The 27,227-nt window shown below is 39.8% G+C and overlaps 1 protein-coding gene across 6 annotated transcripts in view; it reads right to left on the bottom strand.

Moving 5' to 3' along the window:
- PPP3CA (protein phosphatase 3 catalytic subunit alpha) overlaps positions 1-27,227 on the bottom strand; it is a 2,125,362-nt gene that overhangs the window by 512,239 nt on the left and 1,585,896 nt on the right. For all 6 annotated transcript variants that reach the window (XM_044062110.1, XM_044062111.1, XM_044062112.1 and 3 more), the window contains exon 7: positions 19,048-19,125. In XM_044062110.1, coding sequence (XP_043918045.1) covers positions 19,048-19,125 — 78 coding nt within the window. The remainder of the gene's footprint in view (positions 1-19,047; positions 19,126-27,227) is intronic.

Raw genomic sequence — 27,227 nt, 5'->3', positions numbered from 1 at the left:
GTATAGTCTGGGCAGAAGGAGGCATAGCTGGTAAATCTGTGCCAGCCTTTCCCAGGTGTGTATCAGAAAATCATATTTCAGTGTGTGTGTGTGTGTGTGTGTGTGTGTGTGTGTGTGTGTGTGTGTGTGTGTGTGTGTGTGTGTGTGTGTGTGTGTGTGTGTGTGTCAGCTACTTGGAGCAGGGACACAGAACACTGGTTTCACAAAGAGGGTTGTGGAGGACTTGGCTTGGAACAATGGGCTGAGGACTCAACTCTACAGCTGTGCCAGTTAGGAATCTTACTGGGGGCCTGGAGAGAGAAAGAGGGAAACCCAGCACCTGGACTGAGTGTGTTCCCTATGTGCTCTTAACAGAAATTGTGCTTGGGGCACAGAGCTGCATCTGGAAATACTACGTGCATCTAGTTTTGTCCCAAGTGAAGGTCCCTCACCAGTGTCAGCAGTGAGCATTCAGGCTCCTTTATTACTGGACCAGAGCAGGGACTTCACAGGGCTGATGGTTGAAAGGCAGTGGGGGCAAAGAGTATGAAAAAAGTCTCATCTTAAGAATATTCTATTCTTTGGACTGTGCAACAGTGATCCACGCATTAATGCCACTTCACTTTGGTTAACCCTGGGCTTACAGATGGTGATTTAATGCAACCAGAAAGTACAGTTTTGTACCTACCATAAATGAGGATGTCCGATAGGAATGCATCTGCAGTCCTTACAAATGGGGTTGTCCTGTCGTCAGGCAGCCCTTCGGTCGGCCGGATTCCAAAGTCTGGGTCTGGCCTCGGCTGGTGTCGCACTTCACCCGACGTCATAGCTGCAGTTATTCGGGTATAAAGGCATCAGCCGACGCCATTTTCCTCAGTGTTTCTTGCCCCAGATGCCAGGTGCCCTCTAGGAAGGCTAAATTTGGATAAATGCAAATGATTCCAAATAGTAGAGAGCAAACAAAAAATAAGCATGTATGTACATATATATACAAACAAATACACCATAATAGATTCCCCCAGCTAGCTACAAGATGGGCAAATACCCTAGGAGTACCACAGAGGGGAAGGAGGGTGGGTAATCCTGACTGCAGATGCATTCCTATCGGACATCTACATTTATGGTAGGTACAAAACTGTACTATGTCCTTCAAGGATGCATCTGCAGTCCTTACAAATGGGTAGAATACCATAGCCAAACTGGGGGGGAGGAGAAATAAAATTATGGTGTAGTTACGATCCCTTGCAAAACAGCAGTGGCAAAACCTGCTTGGGATCTAGAGTGTAAAGGTAAATTATAATGCTTGGCAAATGTATGCACGGAGCTCCAAGTAGCAGCCTCTAAAATGTCTTTGGTAGCCACTCCTCGAAGAAAAGCTGTGGTAGTGGCTGTAGCCCTTGTAGAATGAGGCCTGATGTTTTCTGGAGTTTTCTTCCCATGGTAGGAGTAACAAAATCTAATGCAATTTCCTATCCACTTAGAGATTGTCTGTTTTGAAATTGCTTTTCCTTCCATTCCTGTTGCATATGCTACCAGTAGCTGGTCAGTTTTTCTATTGCTCTTGGTCCTGTCCAGGTAGTAGCGTAATTGTCTATGCACATCCAAGGTATGCAGCAGTCTTTCTCCCCTGTTCTGTGGGTTGGGGAAGAATGTAGGTAGGTGGATAGCCTGATTCAAATATACTTTGGAGACCACCTTAGGCATAAAAGTAGGATTTGTTCTCATGGACACTCTATCTTGATGGAAGATCAGGAAGGGCTGTACTGCCATTAATGCCTGTAGCTCAGATACCCTTCTTGCTGAAGTGATTGCCAGTAGGAAAGCAGTTTTCCATGATAAGTATTGTAATTCTGCTGTTGCTGCTGGTTCAAATGGAGGGAGTGTCAATTTTTCTAGTACAAAGTTCAAGTCCCATGCTGGCAATGGTGGCTTCCTAGGTGGTTTTACATTTTTAATTCCTCTCAGAAACTGCCTGAGCAGAGGATGTGAGAAGACTGGAGGATCCAAGTCGTATTCTGCTGAAATAGCTGATGCATGAATCTTAATGGAAGAATAGGACAGGCCTTTGTGGAAGAGCTCTGCCAAGTATTCCAGGATGTTGGCTATGTTTACCAGTGACACATTCTCTCCTTTTGCATTACTCCAAATGGAATATCTTTTCCATTTTGCTGAATAATCTTTCCTTGTTGAGGGTCTGCGAGACTCCAAGATAATGTCTTTAACCCTTTGGGATAAATTTGGGTTATTTGTTCTTATGCAATGTTCCAGGCAGTTAGCTGCAGTGTTTTCAGGTTTGGATGCAGGGTGTTGTAGTTGTTCTGTGTTAACAGCAAGGGAACAAGGGGTAGGGGCCATATTTGTTCCCGAGACATGCTCCTCAGTAATGGGTACCAATGTTGTCTTGGCCAGTCTGGAGCTATCAGAATGATCCTTGGACGGTCCTCTTTGATCTTCAATAGCACCTTGTGCATCAAAGGAAGTGGTGGAAATGCATATGCTGTCAGGTTTTTCCAACTGAAAGATAGGGAGTCCACCTTCCAAGCAAGTGGGTGGTACGTCCTTGTGCAGAATTTCTTTAGTTGGTGATTGCGTGGGGATGCAAATAAGTCTATTTGTGGGAGTCCCCATTTTCTTGTAATGGTTTTGAAGATGTCTGGATGCAGCATCCATTCGTGGGCATCCGTGGTAGTCCTGCTTAGTATGTCTGCTAGAATGTTTTCTTTTCCTGGTGCAAAAATTGCTTGTAACTGAATGTTGTAACTCAGGGCCACATTCCAGAGGTCCATTGCCATCCGGCATACAGGGTACGAATGCGTGCCTCCCTGTTTGTTGATGTACCACATAACTGTGGTGTTGTCTGTCCTTATCAACAGTTGACCTTGTCGAAGAAATGGTCTGAATGTCTGAATTGTCAGTTTTACTGCCAGCATTTCCTTTTGATTTATGTGTAGGTGCAGCTGGTCTTGAGTCCATAAACCTTGTATGCACTTGTCCAGCATGTGGACCCCTCAACCGAGGTCTGAGGCGTCCGTGGTGATGGTTTGGCTTGGTTGAGTGTTGTGGAAGGGCAATCCTTTGTTTGATTGACAGGCCTGAGCCCACCATTGGAATTCTTGCTTCAGGCATGGAATTATTGGAATTTGGGTTTCTAGGCTGTGCTTGTGCTGAGACCATAAATTCCTTAGGTACCACTGTAACTTTCTCATATGCAGTCTGGCATGTGGAACCAATATTATGCAGGATGCCATGAAACCCAAGGCTTGCAGGACTTTTCTTGCTGTTAGATGGTTCTGCTTTGTTAATGCCAAGAAGTATAGAGGGAGTTGCTCCTGTTTTTCTACAGTTAGGAATGCCATTTGCTTCGATGTGTCCAGCTCTGCACCCAAGAAGGTTATCCTTTGGGATGGTATCAGCCTTGACTTTTTTATATTGACTGTGTATCCCAGGGCTTGTAGTAGGTAAATGACCCTTTTCAAGTCTTCTGCTAACTTGATTTTGTTGTTCGCTTGTATCAGGCAGTCGTCCAGGTAAGGGTAGATTTGGATTCCCTGGAGTCTGCAATAAGCAATTACTGATGCCAGGCATTTCGTGAACACTCTGGGTGCAGTAGATAAGCCAAAGGGCAATGCTGAGAATTGATAATGCTCTGACCCTGCAAGAAATCTGAGGTATCTTCTGCAATTTGGTCGTATGGGGACGTGCAGGTATGCCTCCTTGAGATCTAGAGTTACCAGCCAAGACTCCTTGCCCAGCATGGGAAGAAGCTGCTGTAGGGTCAGCATTTTGAATTTTGGAACAATGAGGAATGTGTTTAAAGCGGACAGGTCGAGAATAGGTCTCCATTTGCTTTCTTTTCTTGGTACCAGGAAGAGTCTGGAGTAAAATCCCTGTCCTTGCTCCATAGATGGTACCTTTTCCACAGCTCTCATTTTTAATAATTGAGTTATTTGTTTTAGAGCTTCTGCCTTTTGATTTGGAGGTAGGTTTGGCATTCCTCTCTTCCCTGGTAGAGTATGGAAGTGAAACCTGTAACCTTGGTCTATTGTCTGCAAAATCCACTTGTCTCTTGTGATGTAATGCCAGTTTACTGAAAATAAAGCTAGCTTCCCGCCCAAGGGTGCTTCTAATTGTTCCCTTGTAGGCGGTGCTAGAGCCAAGTCACTGTGATTGTCCTGTAGTAGTGGTGGTGGCTGTGTCTGTGGCTGCACCTCGCTGGTTGTTACCCTGCCACTGGTGTCCCCTGTAGGCACCCCTGGATTGACTTCGGCCTCTTGAACGCCTATTCCTGCCTCTCTGGGCTCTGGAGGAGTCTGGAAAGGACCAATTCTTGGAGGGCCAATTCCTGCTAAACCTTGGAGGTTGGACCTGTAAGAAATCTTTCACTGTTTGGACAGATTTTGCCTTCTCTTCCATCTTCTTCAGCACCTGTTGTGCAGGAGAGCCAAACAAATTGATCTTGTCCATGGGAGCATCTAGTAATTTTGATTTCACATGGTCTGGTAAGGCCTGCTCTTTTAACCATGCATGCCTTCTGATAACTGTGTCAGTCATGGCTGATCTAAAGGAAGCCTCCAGTGCATCATAGCCGCATTTTAAGGAATGGTTACTGACCTGCTGAATGTTATGTACCATTTCCTGAACAGATTTTTTGTCTAATGGTTCATCCGAGGACAGCTTTTTGGTTAACTGGTCTAGCATAAATTCTTGATACTGGATCATGTGGAATTGACAGTTCAATGCTCTAGCTGAAAGAGTAGCAGAAGTGTAAACTTTTTTACCCCATCTCTCTAAGGACCTGGATTCCCTTTCAGAGGGGAGGGTTTTTTTGGCAGAGGTAGCTGCTACAGCCTTAGGACCCTGGGAGATGGTCTCGGGATCTGCAAAAGGAGCCTTATACAAATGGTAATGTGTGTCCGGGACCCTGTAGTACCTATCGGGCTTAGCAGGGGCCGGAGGAAGTGAATCAGGAGCAGTACAAGCATCATTAAATGCATCATCTACAACAGAGAGAACTGGAGGTATGGCTAAAGGCCTATGTTGTGGTAAATGCAGAAAGGTTCTAAGCCTCTTTCTAGAGTCTGAAAAATCCTGGCCCTGCCACTGAAATTGTTCCCTCATAGCATGTAAGGTTTCCCCAAAGGAAAATTCCTCAGGCGGAGAGGCAGAAGGGATGGACTCTTCAGCATCAGAGTCTTCATAATGGGAGAAAGAAGCCTCTGGAGGGTTTGTATTATCTGAATCATCAGAGGAATCATCTGTAGAAACTGGTTCAGGGGGCTCTGCTCTAGGCCTCTTCTCTGGAGGTGGATGAGAGGCCCTGTCTGTGTGAGATTGGGATCCCCGGATTAAAGAAATGAGATCCTCTGCTAGACTAAGCATTTGAGAACTAGAGCTAGGCCTGTGAGAGGGGGTCTTAGCAGGCACAGATTTAGTAGTTTTAGCTGCTTTAGCCCTGGCAAAAGCCTTAATGGACATGGATGCAGGTGGCCTAGCAGCTCCACGTGCAGGGGTAGAGATATCCAAGGGGATAGTGTCAGATAATTCCTGAGAAACTGCAAGAGCAGGAGGGATATCAGAAGCCGATTCCACGAGGTTGGAAGAGGCCTCGGTAGGAGGTAAGTTTTCGGCTGAAGGAAGAACCGCTTGCTCGGTTTCAGCCGAAACCGAGACACTCGCGGTTGGCCTAACCGCGGTTTCGGCCGAAACCGCAGACCGCGAGTGTCGGTCTTTTTCCTTGCGCTTTTTGATATTTGCGTAGTCGGAGGATCCGACGGCATAATGTAAGCAAAATTGGAGCCGAAAAACTCCTCAGCAAATTCCGACCGACGTCTAAGCGTCCGTCGGTTAAAAGAAGCACAGGCTAGACAAGCTGCTACGTCGTGGTCTGGGCCTAAACAAGGTAAGCAGTAAGAGTGGAAATCTTTATGAGGTATTTGTTTCCCACAAGCTAAACAGTTATTCACTTTTTCTGACATCGGTTGAGGCAAGAAAGAGTCCCCAACGGGGTACTTAGCTTTTTAGAAGTCTTCGGAAGTAGTAATCTCTGGTTCTGACCGACCGGCACTTGCGAACAGCTTCTGCTTCGGGCACCACGCGGCAAGAAAGACTGAGGAAAATGGCGTCGGCTGATGCCTTTATACCCGAATAACTGCAGCTATGATGTCGGGTGAAGTGCGACACCAGCCGAGGCCAGACCCAGACTTTGGAATCCGGCCGACCGAAGGGCTGCCTGACGACAGGACAACCCCATTTGTAAGGACTGCAGATGCATCCTTGAAGGACATCAAGTTCAGAATTCAGCAGCTAGGCTTTTGGCAAAGTATCTCACACCTGTCACAAAACACTGCAGGATATGCAAGGCCGCCACAGTAGTTTATTAAAAGATCATTATGCTTACTTTATCAGCCTTGCATAATCTAAGTCCAGACTATCTAGAGCTGGTTGTGCCTTAGACTCCCGTCAGGCTTCTTAGATCATCAATAGAACTGACTATCATTCCATTACCCAGGCCAGTGATTAGGAGATCTCTCAATAAGTACAACCTTTATAAGAGGATCCACTTAAATCCACATAGGAACTATACATTTAACAATTTAGTTATTTGTTACCATGAAAACTGCCTGAATTTGTAGTTGCACATAAATAATACATTTTACTTTTTTTTTGCAATAACTATTTGTCAAGATTGTAAAATATTTAACATATTTAAAAAAAGAAACAGTACAACATAACAACAAAAAGAGACAATCTTGATAAAAAATGGCTAAACTTGAATAACTATATACAATCTATTTGCACCTGTGGAGCGTACCGTACCATATACAATAAACATTTGTAGAAAAAGTAATAAAAAACAATGAATACTAAATAAGTAGTTTACAATTAAAGATCCAAGAAGCTTATGGTTATAATAAATGGAATCAGTATAAAGCCCTTAGTATTACTGATAGGAAAGACAGTACAACTACATTTTTTTATAATAATGTCTTATTTTTATGGAAAAAAAACCATGGGACTCTTCCTTTCTTGATGCCATATAAATGTATTTGTACATAGGAAGCAGTTTAGGAGATATGAGCACTGACTGTTATTTGTACGACAATTTTGTAGGCTTTAATCTACTTACTTAATTCTTAAAACTCGTCTAATTTAGAAGTTTAAAGCCTTGCCACTTTTACATAATGTATAATTTGATTAACATAAACAGGGGTATTAATACAGTCAAATCTTTTGGAGAAATAGTTTTATGAGGGATGTGCAGAATGTTAAATCTCCAAGAGAAAATATAAACAACTCTGGCATTTCCTTAAATCTAAAATAAAACAATTAGGATACCAAGAAAATATGTTTCACTTATAAGATGAAGAGTAAAACATTAAAATGTCAGTAACTAAACAGGGAAAAGGGTACTAACCCCAAGCACAAATACTTAAACTGAACTATATGACTTGGTTATGAAGCATTTATTCTAGGTTGTTCTGCCATAAGGTGATAAAGCACCAACCAGCAATGCTTTAACAGTCCTGGCAATCTGCTTTGTTGAGGGACATTAAACCATTATTATAACAGAAAAGTCTAAGCTGAGAGAGTAGGCTTGGGGATTATCATCCACTTTCTCATACACCAACACTTATGACACCCTCAGCAAATAAACCGCATTTGACAGAAGTGCGAGTGCTGAAATACTTGTGGGACAATAATTAGTAAAGATAAGTAGGCATGACTATGTGTGGGGAGCATAACTTTCACTTGTCCAAAATTGTGCAGAATATCCAGATTTTTGCTTCTTACCTTTGGTCCTTTTCACATAAAGCTGTGATTTTTCTGGCAAATCATTGAGGATTGAAGTCAGTAAACAATGACAAACATTTTAGTTTCAGATTTTACAACCTTCACAAAATGTATGCTATGCAAAACCTGTTATTCAATTTCTAGCAACCTTCTAAGTTTATAAAAGCAATTTTTAACATCTGTCCTAATTTTGGACCTTTTCCCACTCATAATTTTTGACTTTGTCCCTAATTACTGGGCTAAGGGTGTGACAGGTATAACAGAGAGCAAGAGGGGAGGAGTTGATCCCACTTACCTCAGAGTTATGTACACCAAAATACTCACTAGTAATAAGCAAAACAGTCCATCTCCAGAGTAAATCTGAATGGTCAGAATTGTCGCTCTACTTATGTGCATTAAGATGTTGAGGCTTGGGTGTTCGTTTAAGTAGTTTATTGTATTTATTGTATACAAATACATCAGGATGAATAGCAAGAACATTAAATGTAAACTAACTAAATGACTACATACTTGCATGCTCACACTCTGACTGCTCATTCAAAATGGCATTCTTGCTTGCACGTGCTCAGTAGTTATATGCATGTGTTGACACACCGGAAAGCTTCTTAAAGGTAAATCACACAAACTGATCTACATCCTCCCTCTTTGTTGAACTATCTCATATATACAATGACATTTCAATAGGCAAGCAATTACACAGATACTAATAAAGAAATGGAACAGTCATATCCACGTTGCCATGCACTGGAAGTAGGTTTAGAGATGCGACCTGATCTTGTGACATAATAGTTAGGACTAGGAATAGCAACAAGGACAGTCACTGGGGAATGTTCTGCTTGAGGACTCTCAGGGATTTTCTCAGGAATGGGGATTGCTGACAAATGTCCTCTGGAACAGGAACATTAGACAAGTCACTCTGAGAACTAGATTCTTTGTCACAGGCAAGAAGCTGTAACACTGGTTCGGACACTGGTGACAAATGCTTCTGATTTAATCTGAATTCCATTCCTTGTGATTCCACAATGTATGATATCTCGGCTCTTGAAACAAGCTTTTCACAAATTCGATGTGATCAAAACCTTCTGACGTCTGCACCCTCTATCTTCCCTTTTTGTAAAGAATGGTCCCGTTTGCTGGTTTTATCATAGAAAGACTTCTGGGACAAACGCTTCAACAGTTAGGCTTTTACTGCTTTGTTGCTCTTAGCAATTGGAACCAATAAAATTATTACTGATTGGTAGTGTGGTTCTGGACTGACTAGATGTAAGTCTCTGGCCAGATGAACTAAGAGGTTTATCATGAGGAATGTTTCTGAGATTTAACAAGTTGAGAAAAACATTGGCAATGTTATGTCTGAATTTCAATAGCAACTGTTTTGCACTTTGAACTGCACGTTCAGCCAAGCCGTTTCACTGGGGGTATTCAAGACTACTTATAATATAAACAAAGACCCACGTTTCTGCAAATTATTTGAACTGTTGACTAGTAAACTGTTTATCAGAAATAACAGTGTGTGGACTACCACAGACAGAAAAAATGTCACTTCAACTTGGTAATGACAGTACTGGAAGTTAGGTTGGGAGGTAGGTCAATCTCGAACCAATTTGAATAAGAGTCTACTAACACCAAGTAATGTTGACCATTCCAATCAAAGATATCTGTGGCTACTGTCGACCAAGGTAGTTCAGGAATCTGGCTTAAAAGAAGTCACTCTTTTTGTTGATGCAGCTTTGTACAATTACATAGTGAATAAGATGAAAGTACTTTCTCAATATCTCTTGACATAGAAGGCCAAAATATTAGACCTCTCACCTTTCTTTTGGTAGAATCAGTTCCTGGGCGGCCACAGTGCAAGATGTTACTATACTTTTGTTGCAAGGATTTTGGAACAATCACTTTAGGACCTTTCCTGATGATACTCATTGTCTGACAAAATCTTATCTCTGTTTGGAAAATATGGTTGCACTTCTAGTGATAAACAAGATTGCTCTGACAGCCATCCTTGACTGATAAAGTAGTTGAGCGTCTGGAAAATTGGATCTGAAGCTGAGTGAGTTCTGAGCTCATCAAGACATGTGGAAGAAAAAATTCTCACTTCCAGGACCTTAAAATCATTGTTAAGCTGTTCTGCGTTTTTTTCTTGGCAATCTGGATAAAGTAACAGCAAGATAAAGAAGTTTGCCTTTTATATAGACAAGACTGAAACTGTACTTTTGCAATTTGAGCATCATACGTTGCAGTCCTGCTGGAGCTGTACGCATAGGTTTTCTCAAATAGTAACAAGAGGTTGGTGTTCAGTTTCGATCTGGATAGGTCTACCATAAACATAATCATGGAACTTCAAACATGCAAACACAATTGCCAAAAGCTCTTTGTCAATCTGGGCATACTGCATCTTGGTCTGGGTAAAAGTTCTCGATGCATAGGCTACTGGTCAACCCTGTTGAAGAATGACTGTACCTAGAACAAATGTAGAAGCATCACAGGAAAGAATCACTGGTTTGTGAACATCATAGTAGCCGAGAGTTGGCGGGTTAGCAATTTTCTGCTTCAGGACATCAAATACTCTTTGGTGCTGTTCTGACCATGACCAAATTACATCTTTGCATGTCAGTTCTCATAATGGTGCTAAAAGGTGGCTTAAATCCGGAATGAACTTGCCTAGATAGTTGACCATGCCAAGAAAACATTGTAGGTCATGAACATAGCTGGTATCTCGAGAATTGCTGTTTGCTTGGAAGGATCCGGTTGTAAACCTGAAATGGTAAACAAGTGACCAACATAAGTAACTTCTCGTAGCCTAAACTTGCACTTCTGAGGATTCAGCTTAAGATACACTTCACGTGCTCTTTCCAGAACTTTTTTGAGGTTTCTGTCATGTTCGACTTTGCCACTGCCCCAAACTAGAATATCATCTACAACAAAAGTACATGGATAGCCAGAAAAAATTTGCTCCCTCACACGCTAAAAGACTTCACTGGCAGAATTTATTCCAAATGGCATTCTCAGAAATCTTATCTGCCAAATGGTGTAACAAATGTGGTTAACAACGAAGACTTTTGGTCAAGCAAAATTTGCCAAAGGGAACACTTTGCAGCTAAGACAGGAAAAACAGTGGCATTTGGCATGAGGGCAGCAACCTCTTCGACTGTGCACATTGGATGATGAGGCCTTTTTAATGCTTTGTTCAAATCTCTTGGATCAATACAAATTCTGATATCATCTGAGCTTTTCGTATGAGCTACTACCATGCAGGATACTCATTCAGTAGGTTCTTCTACTGGGCAAACTACTCCTAGCTGCAACATTTTGTCTAGCTCAGCTTTGACTCTGTTCTGCAGAACTACTGGAACTTTCTGTGCTGATCTGACAACTGGTCTGACCTCTGGATCTAACTTCATAGAGTACACAACTGGTAGTTTGCCTAGTTTGTCTGTAAAAATATCAGCATACTCAGTTTGAGTGAAATTTGAGCTGTTGTCATTCAGGCTTACATGGTGAACTTCTTTATTAAGTGAAAGCAGTCCCATTTTCAAACCGTCTCTGAGGCCTAATAATGATTGCACATGTCTCCTGACTACGAAAAATCACATGTCATAGCTGTTCCCAGCAGAGTAACATGAAAGCACCACTGAGACTTCAATTTGAACCTCTTCATCACCATAAGCAACAAGCTTTGCACACTTCGTCAAATAAAGTTGTTCTGCAGTTTTTACTCTAGCAAATGTTTCTGCTGACATAACATTGCAGACTCCAGGACTCCAATTAATCCAAACAGTACAAAATATTTAATTCTCTTCCCACAAATCTAATGCATTAACTGTTTCACCAAGCACAGACATACCATCAATATAAAAAGTAGGGTTACAGCTTTTTAAGTGATCGATTTGCCTCTTGGAATGCCCTCTTTTAATAAAAGAATGTGCCTTATTTGATTCACAAAATCATTTGAAATGACTTCACTTATTGCAAGAATGACACTGCTGACCAAAAGCTACACACGTTTCTCTTTTGGGTTTGTGATTTCCACCACAATTACCAAAGCTGACTATAAAGCTGGGTGGGGGCACATGTTTTGACTTTGATGACTCACCTTTACCTTTTGCTTCACTTAGCATGCTCTGTAATTTGCTGGAAAGACTCTGGGGTTTCCCAGGGACTGTTACAGGACCTGCAGTAGTTGCCATGTGCTTGGGCCTGTTTTTGTTAACCACATGCCACATACTATTAACATGAGCCTTGTCACTGTGCCTTCTGCAGCTATTCTCATTTGTAAACATACATATACAAGCTTACAGAAAACCATAAATCTGGCAAATCTCAATGGCCTTATTTAACGTTAAATCACTGTCTCGAAGCAAAACCTTTCTCATTGTGTCATTATTAATACCACACACAAGACTGTCCCTTATCAACTTATCTCTCAAATCACCAAATCTGCACATTTTAGCCCTGAGAAATAAGGCTGTTATATATGCTGCAAATGTTTCACCAGGCTTTTGATCCATTGTGTAAAATAAGTGCATTATCATTGTAATATTAATTTGGGGGTTACACATTTCTCTAAATTTACATTTTAAGCACTCTGTGTCTTCCCTTGTTTCAGCCAGTACTACTATATGGTGGCCTTCCTCCTCCCCTGCAAACACAGCAGGTGCATACACAAATGAATGCTCTCTTTCAATGGCCTCTGAACCAGCTAAATAAAGCAGAATAAATGCTTTTGTACATGCATGTTTGTCAGAAAAAGCAGCCTGTATGAAAACATTGTATCCCTGCTCAAACACTCTCCAATTTTCTGCAATATTGTTATCAAGCACAAGTAGTGCAGGTCTGTGAAATCCTTCTGCCATGCTCACAGAGTATAGTAAAACACAATGCAAAATGGCCTTTGTAATAATGTACTAAAATTCACACATACCAGGTACTTGTAATAACAATTAAATGCACAATAAGCTCTTCAAAATACTGTACTCTATGACATATGCATTGAAATAAATGTACTTTTGTGAAATATTCTTTGAAACAACTTTACTTTGCGAAATAACTGCACTGTAATATTGCACACTTCAGATACTTTAAATAATTTTAATATGAAAAAGTATCACATAGTCAAAAACATGGTTGTTTTCCCTTTTTTGTATATTTTATATGATTTGGATATTGTTTCAAACATTTTCATAAGTATTTTGAATATTTTTATCAATATGTCGCAGTTTCAGACATTTCATTTAATAAGAAATCTATTTTGAGTGTTCTGAGTGCTTCACATCAAAATAAATAATTTAAGCAAGTTTTACTACCTGGAATTTGTTTCTGACCTGTTTTGTGAGTCATTTGAGGAGTAGGGATGATCCACTCCTTTATATTCCTCCAACTTTAACCGGTCGTGGTTGTAACTCTGGATCCCATTCTGTGCATTAAAAAGACGTTGAGGCTTGGGTGTTTGTTTAATTAGTTTGTTGTATACAAATACATCAGGATGAATGGCAGGAACATTAAACTTAAACTATCTGACTGACTACATACTTGCATGCTCACACTCTGGCTGCTTACTCAAAATGGTGCTCTTGCCTGCATGTGCTCAGTACTTATATGCATGTGCTAACTCACTGGAAAGCTTCTTAAAGGTATATCTCACACACACTGATCTACAAAAATCAGCTGTTTGCAGAGTCTGGAAAATAAAGACAATCTGACACCTTGTCATAACTTATTGGATTTGCCACAGTTACCTGCACTGTTAGCTGCCACTGTCCAATCACAGACTGCAACTCATAATTTTAAGGCATACAAGATATCTTTGGTAGCCAGACCAGAGGAGTCATCCTTAACTGGTGTGTACTCAAAGGGAGCACGTGTCAACCAGATAAAGGAAGGACTTGCACAAGTAATCCAGAGCTACTTATAGTTAATTACAAAAGGAGCAAAAAAAAAAAAAATCTAGAGAGAAACAAGCCTAGGGATGAAATTCTAGTTATGCATCATGAATCCACAAAGAAAGATATGTGAATTTATAGTGAAAGCATCAAGTACTGCTTTGATGATACCAACATATCAAGCATAAATTGTGAGAAATCAGGAAAGTGTTATACTAGACAAAGTCGGTAGGACTGCTACTAAGATTAGAATTTCACATGAAGATTGTCCTCTAAGCATAGCTTTCTCTAAAATTTGTAAGAGGAATTCATTCTCAGAATGTACACACATACATGTGTGCATGTCCTAACACACACACACACACACACACACAGTGGCAGCATACAACACAGGCTGGGCTTTTCGCCTATTCCAAGGAAAGGACAGGAACAAAGCAGTTATGGTGACATCTCTATATATTCAGCCAGACATCTGTTTGAACTGTAGGACGCAACTGGTTCACTTCAAGAAGGGTCACAACTGCATTCTGCCTGTAATATTACCAAGTGTATGGAATCAGCATTACCAGTTTTATGTGCAACTGAAATGCACTAAACCTCTTGATGTGAACATGTCAGTCGATGTGATCAGTCTAGATGTCAAATGTTTTTCTGTTACCTTTGAAGACATCTGTCAATAAGAACAAGGAAACACTACAACATTAATTTACACTTCAACTGACTACTTAAGAACTTCTGTAAACAGACAGGTTTCACTGAATCACTTCCACTGGCAGCATACATTAAAAGGTTAAGGCAAACTAAGTGTTAGCATTAACAACTTGCAACCTGGAGATGTAGGGCCAGTTCTCAGGATTTCAACAAGCATGATGTGCAACTCAGGAAATTCTTGAAACTATGCAGTCCTCCTGGGATGCTCCCTAAAACTAAGCACAATGTACACAACCTTTCGCTTCAGCTTTCTAAAAGAAATCATTTTGTCATATAAACATATACAGTTCACAGAGGTAAAACCTTCTGATTATGTCTGATAATTTTCTGCATTTCAGCTGTCTCGGTTGGAACAAATTCAAGCTTGCCCATCCTGTGCATCTTATAGTAGTTAATAGTTTTATTCTGATATACATTTGAGCTCTCAACCTCTTAGAGCAAGAAATCTAGACAAAGCCTAAAATAATGGGTGGACAAATGCCCAAAAATAAGGACAAATTTTAAATATTGCTCTTATAACTTAGAAAGCTGTTAGAATAACATGGTTTGTGTTTGTAGTAGCATGTATTTTCTAAAGCATATGAAGTCTGAAACTCAGATATATGTCATTATTAAGTGACTTCAATCCTAACTGCTTTGCAAGAAAATCACAAATTTTATGAATAACAGATTAAATATAAGAGGCAAAAATCTGGCCATGATTTGAAAATCTGGACAGTTAAGAGGTATGATATGAACAAGGAACAATTTGATAAATGCTATACTGTAGTTACTGACATTCCATTCTCCGGCAGCAGACTTCCTCACACTAGTTCCACAGTCTATGACTAGACCCTAAGTGAAGTACAGGAGTATAAAGATTTAGGGATATTAATTTCATCAAGCTTTTCCTTTAATGTACATACTGAACTGATAACAACAAGAGCTACTGACTATTTTGTTTGTGTCTTTCGGCTTTTCCTGTTTAGGGGTCGCCACAGCGGAACTCCAGTCCGCTAATGACAGATAGTGGATTTTTACATACCGGGTTACCAGCCCTGACGCACAACCTTCAATGAAGGCTCGCCCCATTCACATATGCCTCCACACAGAAGACACTCTAGCTGAGAATTGAACGGGACAACGTCTTGCTATGAGGCGACAATGCTACCGCAGCACCACCAACAAGAGCTACTGACTCTATGGGTTATTTATTATGCAATTTGACTACAAAGGATGAAAACACATTAACACTAGTGTACAAGATCAATATTAGGCCTCTCAAAGTAATATAACAACTCATTCTCTGTACATACTAAATGAAAACTGAAAAGGTGGGTGTTCAAAGAAAATTTACTAAAATAATTATGATATTAAGGACTATTGTGTACACGTCCAAATGTAAGATGTTAAAGTTATTTACTTTTTGCTAAAGATATATTCGTAATCCTAAAAATCACAGAGTCATGCCAGTTGTAGTCTCCCAGCAGTTTATTAAATCCAGGTTAAAACAAACGCTCAGCAAGTGAGTACATTTTAGTTTAAAAATTCTTCAGATGTAAAACCCCATTCATAAACCTCTTAGTCCTTTTATACATAAATTAGCCAATCAAACATGTCCATAGCCCATTACATTAAAACGTCTTCAGATGTAAAACCCCATTCATAAACCTCTTAGTCCTTTTTTACATAAATTAGCCAAACAAAGATGTCCATAGCCCATTACATAATTTATTTATTTTATTTATTTTACATTTGTTGACCGGGCTAGTCCAGCTGGATACATGTCCATTTTCAGTGGAGGCCCGAGGAGAAAAGCTCCGCTAACATACTACTAAAAGCTATTCATCTAAGTGGTAATAATAATAATAATATTAAAAGCTCACACTAAATAATAATAATAAAAAACACACTATAATCATGCAGAAAATAACAAATGTCATTGAAGAGGGCTAAAAAAGTAAAGTTAGAGAAAGCAGATGGGTAGTAATTTATGAGATCAGAAAAATTGAAAAATATTAGTGAGTATGTAAGAAAAGGAAAAAAATGCCTAGTGCACTCAGACATGGTGAGTAAATACTCTGGAGAGACAGAGTTAGGAAATTAAGCAAAGAAGGTTAGCTTAAAGAGTCAAATAAGCTGTTTAGTCAGGCTTACTGCAGGAGCATAGCCAGCGGTTAGTGAGAAATAGTTTTAAGTTAGTTTTGAATAGTGGGTGTGATGTTATGGTAGTAAGGTTTTGTGGTAGTAGATTCCATATTTTGCCAACAGAATTAGAAAATATAGTGTCACCAGCTACGTTATTTGAAAAGGAAGTATGAATCAGCATTCTGTTAGAGGAGCGCAGTTTCCCCAGATTATTGTATGATTTAATGAGGGAGGAGAGCATTGGAGTGTTGTCAGGGTGGTATAGGGCTTTATGGGCTATTGTAAGTTGGTAGAATTGTATCAGGTGAGGTAATTCCAGCCAGCCTAGTTTTTTGAGATTGAGACAGTGATGAGTCCTGTATGGAGAGTTTGTGGCAAATCTGGCAATGTGGTTAAATGCTGTAGCTAGTTTGTTAAGATTATGCTTAGAAAGATTAGTGTATATGGGCGAGGCATATGATAAGGTAGAGACTAAGTGAGTTCTAGCTATAGTGGTTCTGGCTTCAGGAGTCAGAAAAGATTTGATTCTATAGAGATCCTAGTTTTTGTTAGTGGATTTTATGGTGGAGTTTATGTGAGAGTCAAATTTTAGTTGGTTATCAATTGTAATTCCTAAGAGTTTGGTGCTGAGATCAGGAGAGATTAGCGTACCATTATTAGATGAGAGTGAGAAATTAAAGGAGGGAGATAAGTGGGAGGGTGCAAAAAGCAGAAGTTTAGTTTTATTTGGGTTAAGGAGAAGACAGTGGTTAGAGAACCATTGCTCTATAGTGGTGAAGGCTTTTTGTGTGAGGAAATGAAGTTCAGTTTGGTTGGAACCAGAGCAAATGATGGTAGTGTCGTCTGCATATTGAATGCAAGTTGTATCTGGGGTAGCTAGGCGAAGGTCATTTATGAAAATGGAAAACAGTAGAGGGCCTAAGATAGAGCCTTGAGGGACACCTATAGAGGTGGGGAGGAAGTCAGAAAGTTGGTTATTCCAAAGAACAGCTTGTTTTCGGTTTTCCAGATAGGATGTGAACCAGTTTATAGCTAGGTGGTCAAGAGAGAGGGACTTCAATCGGTGGATTAGAAGTTGATGGTTGACCATGTCAAAGGCTTTGGACGGGTCTACGAAAAATGCTGAGGAAAGAATATTTTTGTTGCGGTTATTATTGATACAGTCAGTAAAGGATAGTAAGGCTGTGGTAGTACTATGGAATGGCCTAAAACCATGTTGGCAGTCAGCTAGAAGATTGTGACAAAGTAGATGGGTAAGTAATTGTTTGTGTATGCATTTCTCCATAATTTTTGCAAGTGGAGATAGTAATGCTATGGGGCGGAAGTTGGAAAACTCAATGGAGTCTCCACCTTTGAAAAGAGGAATGATGTGTGAGATTTTCCAGAGTGATGGAATAGTGCCTTCTTCTATGGTTCTATTAATCAATATGGAGATGGGGTAGGCAATGGCTTTTGCTCCAATTTGCAGGTATGTCATAGGAAGAGTTCAAATAAATACTTTTTTATATATTTTGTGATTTTATTATTGAAAGGAATATTTACTTGATTTTATAAACTACTGGGAGACTACAACTGGCATGGCTCTGTGATTTTTAGGATTACTTGTGCACATTTTCACTGAGTTTTCTCCTTTTTGTGTGGATTTTAAAGATATATTCGTGCCAAATTGATTTTGGTGCATAATATTTTTCATGACCCAATTTTCCAAGTTATCTATAATATACAAATTAACAGATGTACTAAAACTCAAGTCTGTAATTAAAATCAAGGTAATACCACAGTTAGAGCTCAATACACAGCGATCAAAGTTACAAAATAATGGAGCAATATTCCTATTAATGTTAGACAGTCTAAGAGTCTTGATTTTTTTAAGAGAAATTTGGACATCTGGGCTGTTGGAAAAGTATATGAATCATATTTGGAAGACTCCGTGTTCTTTGATGGTCAGCTAGCCTAAACACGGTTTGCAAACTTATGAAAATCAATGGGTCTTTCTTGACCATTCTCCCATGGAATAACACCATTCAAAAGAAAAATAAAGGGGAAACTGTCCATTAACTGCCATTTAAACAAGTTATCAGTCTGTTCGCCATCAATGCACTATCTATTCTTAAAATGTAATTTTTGAATACTTCTAAGAAAATGGGGTCATCATTCTTTCCAGGTGTACTTTGGACATGTGCATGCATATATACATATGTGTGTGTGTGTGTATATATATATATATATATGTATATATATATATATATATATATATATATATATATATATATATAGATACATACATATATATATATATATATATATATATATATATATATATACACGTATGCGTGTGTACACATATAATGCATGCTTATTATGTATATTAAATTTTACACATATGGATTCATTTTATTTTATGCAAACTCCATCTTATAATGTACTCTCTATGCACTTCAGTTATCAGATTTAATAAAACAAAACAAAAAAAAGAAAAAAAAAAACAGTCTCTTAAAACCAGGGATCTGCACAAAAATAAGTAAATACTGAATCACTATAATCATGTTAAATTACTTACCCGGCATCCTGGGCTTCATGAGCTCGGATTACTGATAGCAAGTTATTGTGTTGTAGGAACTCACATACAGCAGGGTAACTGAAATAATGAAAACAAAATCCTCATTACAAAACAGTTTGTGGCAAGTCTGCAATAGCCTTTTTAATGAATAAGTCTACTTGTAAGATTCAGTATTAAAAGGCATTGAGAAGTAAGTTAGTGAGTAATCAATCTCATTACCAGTTTACTACTCAATAATTATTACCAACCACCATGACTAGCACTTTTGCTGAAAGAGACACATACGACAGAAAAAGATATGAGGTCTGGGATTCTGGCTCTGTAGTGTAGACGGATGAATCCCTAATTACAACCAGTAACTGTGTAAATAAATCTCTAACATACCATATCAATGTCACTGGAGGCAAAGTTCTCACATAAAAGTACTCCTAACATCACAAGGTTGTCAGTAGTACACAAGCTACACCGACCACACACAATTCAATGCAGACATATTGACCCAGATATGCTGAGGCACTGAAATGTAACCTTCCTAGACCACAAAGACCTCCTAGACGAAGTACACATAACAAATACCCTTCAGCAGCCCCACATGCGCTCTTTCAAAACAACACCCACATCAACACATACAGCTACGTCTCATGCAGCCTCTACCTCTAAGCCCATAAGGCAAGCCACCAGACAATCCAACATTCTAGTCATTGCAGACTCCATCATTATTCACCCTGATGTACCTCTCACCAGGCTGAGTAAGGTGAAAGTTACGGTCAGTTGCATATCAGGGGCTAGGATCCACCACATTACGCACGCACTCAGGTCATTAGACCACAAGTACCAATATGACTCAGTCATAGTCCATGTGGGACTAAATGACCAAAAGACATACCTCCCTAGACTATATGAAGAAAGACATCATACAGCTCTCAGAATAAAGCCTAGCATTGAGCAGCACTTTACCTTCCCCAAGGATGATGCCACAATACGAACAAAAGATGACTGGCTTTAATAATTGGCTTAGTTTCTGGTATCATTCTAAGGGGGTGCAATATTTGTCAGCATGGAAGAAGATGGTCAACAAACCACAGTGCTTTGCCAGGGATGGTCTGCACCTCTCCCCTCTAGGCTTTTGAATATTAACTAAAACAGTGTCTTCCCCATACTGCCTTTTTTAGGCAATGCCAAACTGAAAGTACTTCCGACATAGCAAAGCAAAACTAAGAAAATCTAAGGGTATTACTTGCTCAATGCTAGAAGTCTAAACAAAAAACTCCACTTCCTAACAGCTTTCTTTTCCGTAGAGAATGCGGACATCTGTGCGGCCACTGAGACGAGTGCGGAGAGCACACCAACAGTGCAAGATTATCATGCCTTCCACGCATTTAGGCCAGCTACTTCATAGGCAGGGACTAAAGGTGGAGTTGTTTATTTACATCAAAAATAAATATGCTTCAAGGCTGGTTAAACAGGACAGTGCACTTGAGCTGGTCCATGTTCAAATCACCACAGGCAAAAATCCAATATCACTTCGTTGCAAGCTATAGGTCCCCCTCTATGACCCAGGAAACCATACCATGTAGTTAAACTTATTAGAAACACTAACCATCCAACCCAATATCATATTCATGCGTGACTTTAATTACTCCATTATTAACTGGGAATCCTATATGACATCAAACGTACATGTACAGGGATTCCTGGATTTTGTAAACACAAACTTCCTGGACTAGATAATCAATACACCAAACAGGGGTGCAACCATACTGGATCTGGTCCTCACTAATATGGGACAGTGCTGCACACCCCCTACTGTAATGTATTCCCTGGTAAAGTCAGACCACAAAACGGTCTTATGAAAGTAAAAAATAAAACCTGGACCCCCAGCTTCTTCTTCTTTCGGCTTTTCCCGGTTAGGGGTCGCCACAGCGGATCATTTGTCCGCTTATGATTGGCAGTGGAGTTTTACGGTGTCGAGTTGCCAGCCCGCCGCCCAAACTTCCACAGAAGGCACACACACCCACGCACTCATGACTAGGGCCAATTTAGAGTGTCCAATCCACCTACAGCATGTTTTTGGGATGTGGGAGGAAACCGGAGCACCCGGAGGAAACCCACGCGACCACAGGGAGGACATGCAGCTAAACCTGGAATATTCAGGAACTACTCTAAGGCTATATTCAGGAACTACTCTAAGGCTAACCTCCTGCTATTAAGTGAGAACCCAGTAAAACTTCAGGCCCCCATAAACCTTGAGAACAATGCTGCCTACAGAACTGTTCACAAACCCAGCCCCCTGTACAAGCATGTTAATAACTGCAAAGAAGCAGCTGTATCCACCATGAAGTACAGAACTAACTCAAAAAACAAGCCACGCTGGTTAAATCACAAAATCAATAGGCTGTATAACAGAAGGAAGAAAATCATGGCAAAAAATCAAAGGTGCAGCACCCAGAATATTAAAGCACTCTCATCAAATAAACAAAGTAAGAGGACAAAAAGCCTACCAAAGCCAAATTTGCTGATAAATTCAGCTCCAACTTTACCCCTCTCTCCCCCCTCAACCTTCTGTCAGAAAATACCATCAAATATAACTCCCCCTACTATCACTGGAGAACGGGTCCTTAATGCTCTCTAAGACCAAGAATACTGCATCAATGGGCCAAGACAATATCCCAGGATGCCTTCTAAACAGCATGAAACATGACTTAAAAGGGCCTCTGGGATTCCTATTTATCTGTAGCCTCCAAACAGGCTTCGTGCCTCATGAATAGAGACTAGCAACAGTCATCACTCGGCACAGAGGTGGGCCATCTATAAACCCTGGAAACTACAGACCCATAAGTCTCACTAATCTTATATGTAAAGCCATGGAAATAATTATCATGGAGATGAACAACAGAGAAATAGAAAACCTCCAGACACTGGACCCAATCAGTTTGGTTTTGATAAGGGCAGATCACGTCTACTCAACCTGGTGGACTTCTTTGAGAAGGACCACCTCTACAAAGAGGCCAGTCACAAGTGGGGTCCTTCAGGGATCAGTCCTTGGACTGCTCCTTTTTGGCATTTACTTCTCAGAAGTGAAGGCCAATGTCAGTGGTCTCTGGCTGACCAAATCTGCTGAGGACTGCAAATTTGGAGCAGTTACTGAATCGCACACTGACATAAATGCTCTCCAGGAGAGCCTGACACGGACAAATAACTGGTGTCAGAGTCATGAACTAAATCTAAATGCCAAGAAATGCATAACAGTATCCTTTGGGAAGTCATCCATCCCTGGTAACTATCATATTGACAACACACCCCTTAGAGATGACCAAGTAGTCAGGGGCTTGGGGACACACATAGATAGTAATCTACCTTGGACCATCACATGTCTACAGTTGTGAAGAAATCATTCTATGGTGCGCAACTTATAAACAAAGGTACGGCATCCAAGTCCAAGGATGTCATTGTTCCACTGTATTCGGCATTCGTCAGACCTATCATTGAGTACAATGCCCCATGCATATCCAACAACTGGAACGTCCACACAGGTTTCTCACTAAAAAAATACAGGGCGTCAGTAAAATGTCCTATGCAGACCACCTCAAGGCCCTATCTCTGTATTCTGTCCTCTACAGGCATTTGAGGGGAGATCTATGCCTGACATACAGGGCATTGTCAGAGCCCACTCTGATGGACATCCTGCATATCCACAAAACAAATAGCACCAGAATTACTCGTTCTAAAGACGCAAACCCTTTCTGTGATATAAATAGGACATGCTGTTGAGACAGGTATGTATCCCAGAGACTACTTCGTCTATGGAACAGGCTCCCCATCCATGTGAAGCAGAGTTCCTCCCTAACCCAATTCAAGTGTAACTTGGACAACTGGATGGATAACTGGAAATTCATTCCTGGTTTGGCACCTATGTCTTGAATGGACACAAGCAACCTGTACATGGTTCATCTCCCAGGGCCATGCTTACACTTATCAAGGCTATCATAACTTGTCAAAGATTTGGGATGCATGGCTAGGCTTAAAAAGGCCCTTGTGGCGTTAGCCTAGTCAACACCTGTGAACCTACAACCAGAGACTGACTAGTGGAGGAGAAGCTGGAGAAGCCAAGCAGAGCAGGATGGGTCAGGATGGCAATGAGTGGCTGAAGCTGGCTCACACATCTTGGACAGAAAGGAGGTGTGTCCAGGCTGCTGCAATCTAAATACATACTGGATAGGGGTGTATGACATTGCAGCATTAGAGGCCAGGGATGTGCTTGATTCAGCAAAGCTGTATCTACTTGACAGAGTTCACAGAGGGAGAAACTGCATGCCCACAGCGGAAGGCATAGCAAGCCTTCAATCCAGCTTACTGAAGGGGTTTAGGGCCTTAACCAAAAAAAAAAAAAAACTTGCTGGCTGCTTTAATGATGACATCAGTGATCAGTTCTAGCCCTACAGAGAAGCAAATGGACAGACTGATTGCAGAGGACAGACGGGTGGGCAGGTGTGTGTGGGTGATAAAAAGTATTACAATGACATGGTGGAAGCGATTATCTCATTGAGAGACAGCCTGAAACAGAGACACATTTAATAACTTTAAATCACAGTCACCAATCAGACCAAACAAAAATTCCTGCCTAAAAACAATTGGGCTCAAATGGAAAACTACAAGTTATGTTCATACAGAGAAAAAATATAAAATGCTAACTCCTAGAAACAAAGACATAATTGCTGTAGTAATGCATTTAAAAACATTTAGTTTTACCTTTAAAAATGTCAAGTTCCCTTCAGACTACAGTATAATAATTCTAAAGACTAGAACTTCTATCTACATGGATTCTGAAGTAAATGGTTTCTGTCCACAGCAAAAGTCTCAAGGTCCACCTAATGACATTGACACTAAAGGTCACCTAAATGGAAGAGGTCCATTGACCAAAGGTCTTGTCTCCTATTTCTGACACTCTCTGCAGCATACCCCCTGATAAATGCCAAGAGGTCATTAGAGACAGGTTTTTGGTATAAGTAGTAAGAAGTAGACACACTGTAGTAGCGAACATGGTGCATCTTATCACTTGCTGCTCATCTCCTAATAGACAGGGTACAACTACATGGAAACACTGGTTATGGGGTACCGAGGGTGAGTGGTAGAGGACCTCTCACCATTATTAGCCTGGACAGGGATACATGTCTTCCTAACACACACTAACCCAAGGAGATGAGAATCTCATCTGGTTAAGACTCATGATGGACCTAATCCTGGAGAAAGTAATGGACTCTAGAGGGGCTAAAGGGTGTGTAAGTGTGTATACGTAAAGCCAAAAGGAGCCAGGATACTGATTAGTTATATCTCCCATCAATACAGTAGGGACAATAATAATGGTAAAAGTAAAACTACTGCAATTTAGTAAATGTCCTACTAGTTCAGGGAAAACTTCAGAGAACTATAACCTTCTAAGTCTTAAATCATTAGTTAAGTTAGACAATGGTGGGCCATAGTTATGACATTTGTTTCGCCCGAGAGAAACATTCTATTGTAATTGTCTTGCTTTCATGCAACTACATTATGATAAAACTGGGTTTTTGTAACCACTTACCCCAAAAATTATATTCATCTTAATGATATACTTCTTTTTATACATCTTGAAATAGTTTTGCTATACTCCTAATTATTGACACTGTACAACATTGTACTGCTACTTAATGCCTTGTAATAATCCTGTAACATTGCTGTTTAATGCCAACTTATAATGAAAATTGTATAATATGTTGGAACTTTTCTCCTCGGGCCACCGCAGAAAAAGGGCTCAGTCGGACAATCCCAGTCAACAAATGTAAAATAAATAAATAAAATAAATGTAATGGAAACAGCTTCCATATAAAAGTAAAACTTCACACATCTTTCTAAAACAGACACTGTGCAACAAACACTGCAATTTCAATTACCTTTTCATAAAATGAAAATTGATCAAATAGTGTGAAAAGATGTTGATGCTCATCAGCTATAGAAAAGCTTTTGTGAACCACTGCATACAAGTGTGCCTAGCAAATTTTATGCACCTCTTTATCAGATGAATAAAATGAAGGTGGGCTGACAGAAAACAGACACAGCTGTATAGACACTTTTCATGATCTGCTAATGGAAGTAGTTTACAGCTGGGCTCATTCTCGTACCACTTATTTTACAAATATTTGTCGCAAAGGTCAACAAACAAATTAAAAAGCCACAGTTTCATTTTTTGATCATATAAAAACAGAATAACACTGCCAGTCATATGAGCAAAATAATACAAAAAAAACCCCATAAATCATCATCTTGACAAAAAAAATGCATGAATATAAATGAACAGGTATTAAAAAATACTGACATCTGGCTGGCAAAAAATGCAAAACCCAAAATATATCAGGACAACAGTGCTCGATGACAGAATATATCAGGACAACAGTACAGAATGGCAGAATACATCAGGATAACAGTACAAAACGGCAGAATATACCAGGACAACAGTACTCAATGGCAGAATACCCAAAAGCACCTTTAAGAATAAAATTACTGCAACTTTACAGTCCTAACATCATCATAAATATTAGCGATGCCTTTTCGCCTTTAAAATATTAAGTAGAGTTATAAAAGCACAAAACTTCTTTAAGTAGAACAAAAGAAAAGTAACAATCAACTGCTTTGCATTTGATACATACCACTTCACTTTTAAAAACGTGAAAAGTCTCTCTTCCACAATCAACCATGACTTGAACACTGATGATGTTTTGATGAAGAGCTACCTGAACTATGTTCTAATGAGCATGTAGGCATAATTCTGGCTAAAAAAAAATGGAAACAGTTGTATGTGGCAGAATATGTCTAACACAGCCTGAGCCTCCCCAACCTGCACATGAAAAAATGTTAATATTCCGACACAACAAGGCAGAGTGGGGTCTGAAACTCTACCCTTACCAGCAATACATGCTTTAACTCCAGCCATTCCTATGTCATAAGCAAAACAGACATAAACGTAAGATGCAAATACAAGGCACAAAGGGAATAATCCTTACCCCCATTAGATGTCCTTACTAATAAATAATATGTGCACATAATAAAACAGTTAAACTTTCCTAGCTACCCTTTGCACCACTGCAGGTGGTGTGCACATCGTCAAGCATTTTGTTCCCTAACACTGAATATATGGATGACGTCCTATCATATCCTTGGAGACAGAGTGCTGACTCATGAGAATATATTCATTTCAAAGCACATTGCCATTAAACGTGTACTGATTACATACACAGACATATAATTATATACATTTTCTCTATTTTTGTTAAAATCCTTTGTAGATCTGTATTCTCACAACTATGAAGTTACCAAAGGTAATCAGTGAACTTTACAGTCAATGATAATGTAGTGGTCATGTTTAGATGTCCAAATACATTTTAATGAACACACATTCGTACATGCACAGGGACATCAGTTAATCTACTGACACATCTCATACTACCCCAATGGTGATGGCAACAAGGAATACAATACATTTATTTGGGACATAGCTTAAAAAAACATTTACAAACATTTTTTTTTTCAATAAAAAACTATTTTATATATATATATACACACATATATATATATATATATATATATATATATATATATATATATATATTATAAAGTCGAAGCTTTAGGTAATCGAATACCTAAAAAGCTCGACACCTAAACAGTGAAAGCTGTAAACATCTACTGGTCACTTCTGCAAATTCTTTCACGGGTGAAAGCATTCGCTTGGCCGTAGGAAAATAAATTTCAAACCCTATTCGAGTGGGGGGCAATGCCCCCCCCCCCGAACTAAATATACCAACTCTGAGATAGCTCTACTGTGGAGAAATGGGCAGATTCCCAATAATGGCCAAGCAAATTCTTTCCCTACAAAATAATTTGCGGAAGTGGCCATTCGATATTTACAGCTTTCACTGTTTAGGTGTCTATCTTTAGGTATTCGATTACCAAAAGTCTCGATCACCTAATATAGACCCTCTATATATGTATGTATATAGACACACACACATAAAAGGCCTGATTGCTGCATTTCCTATAAACCACAATGCAGGGATTAATATGGGCAAATCACTTTCAACTCATTGTTCAGAAAACAAACTCTTATGATATAATAAACTTCTCACAGCCCAACAAATTATTCTAAACTGAAT

This window comes from Protopterus annectens, chromosome 2.part1 (assembly GCF_019279795.1).
Source record: "Protopterus annectens isolate FY-2018-M chromosome 2.part1, PAN1.0, whole genome shotgun sequence".
Taxonomy (NCBI): Eukaryota; Metazoa; Chordata; order Ceratodontiformes; family Protopteridae; genus Protopterus; species Protopterus annectens.
Note: the sequence above shows the minus strand (reverse complement) of the source record. Positions and strands in the feature narration are given on the sequence as shown.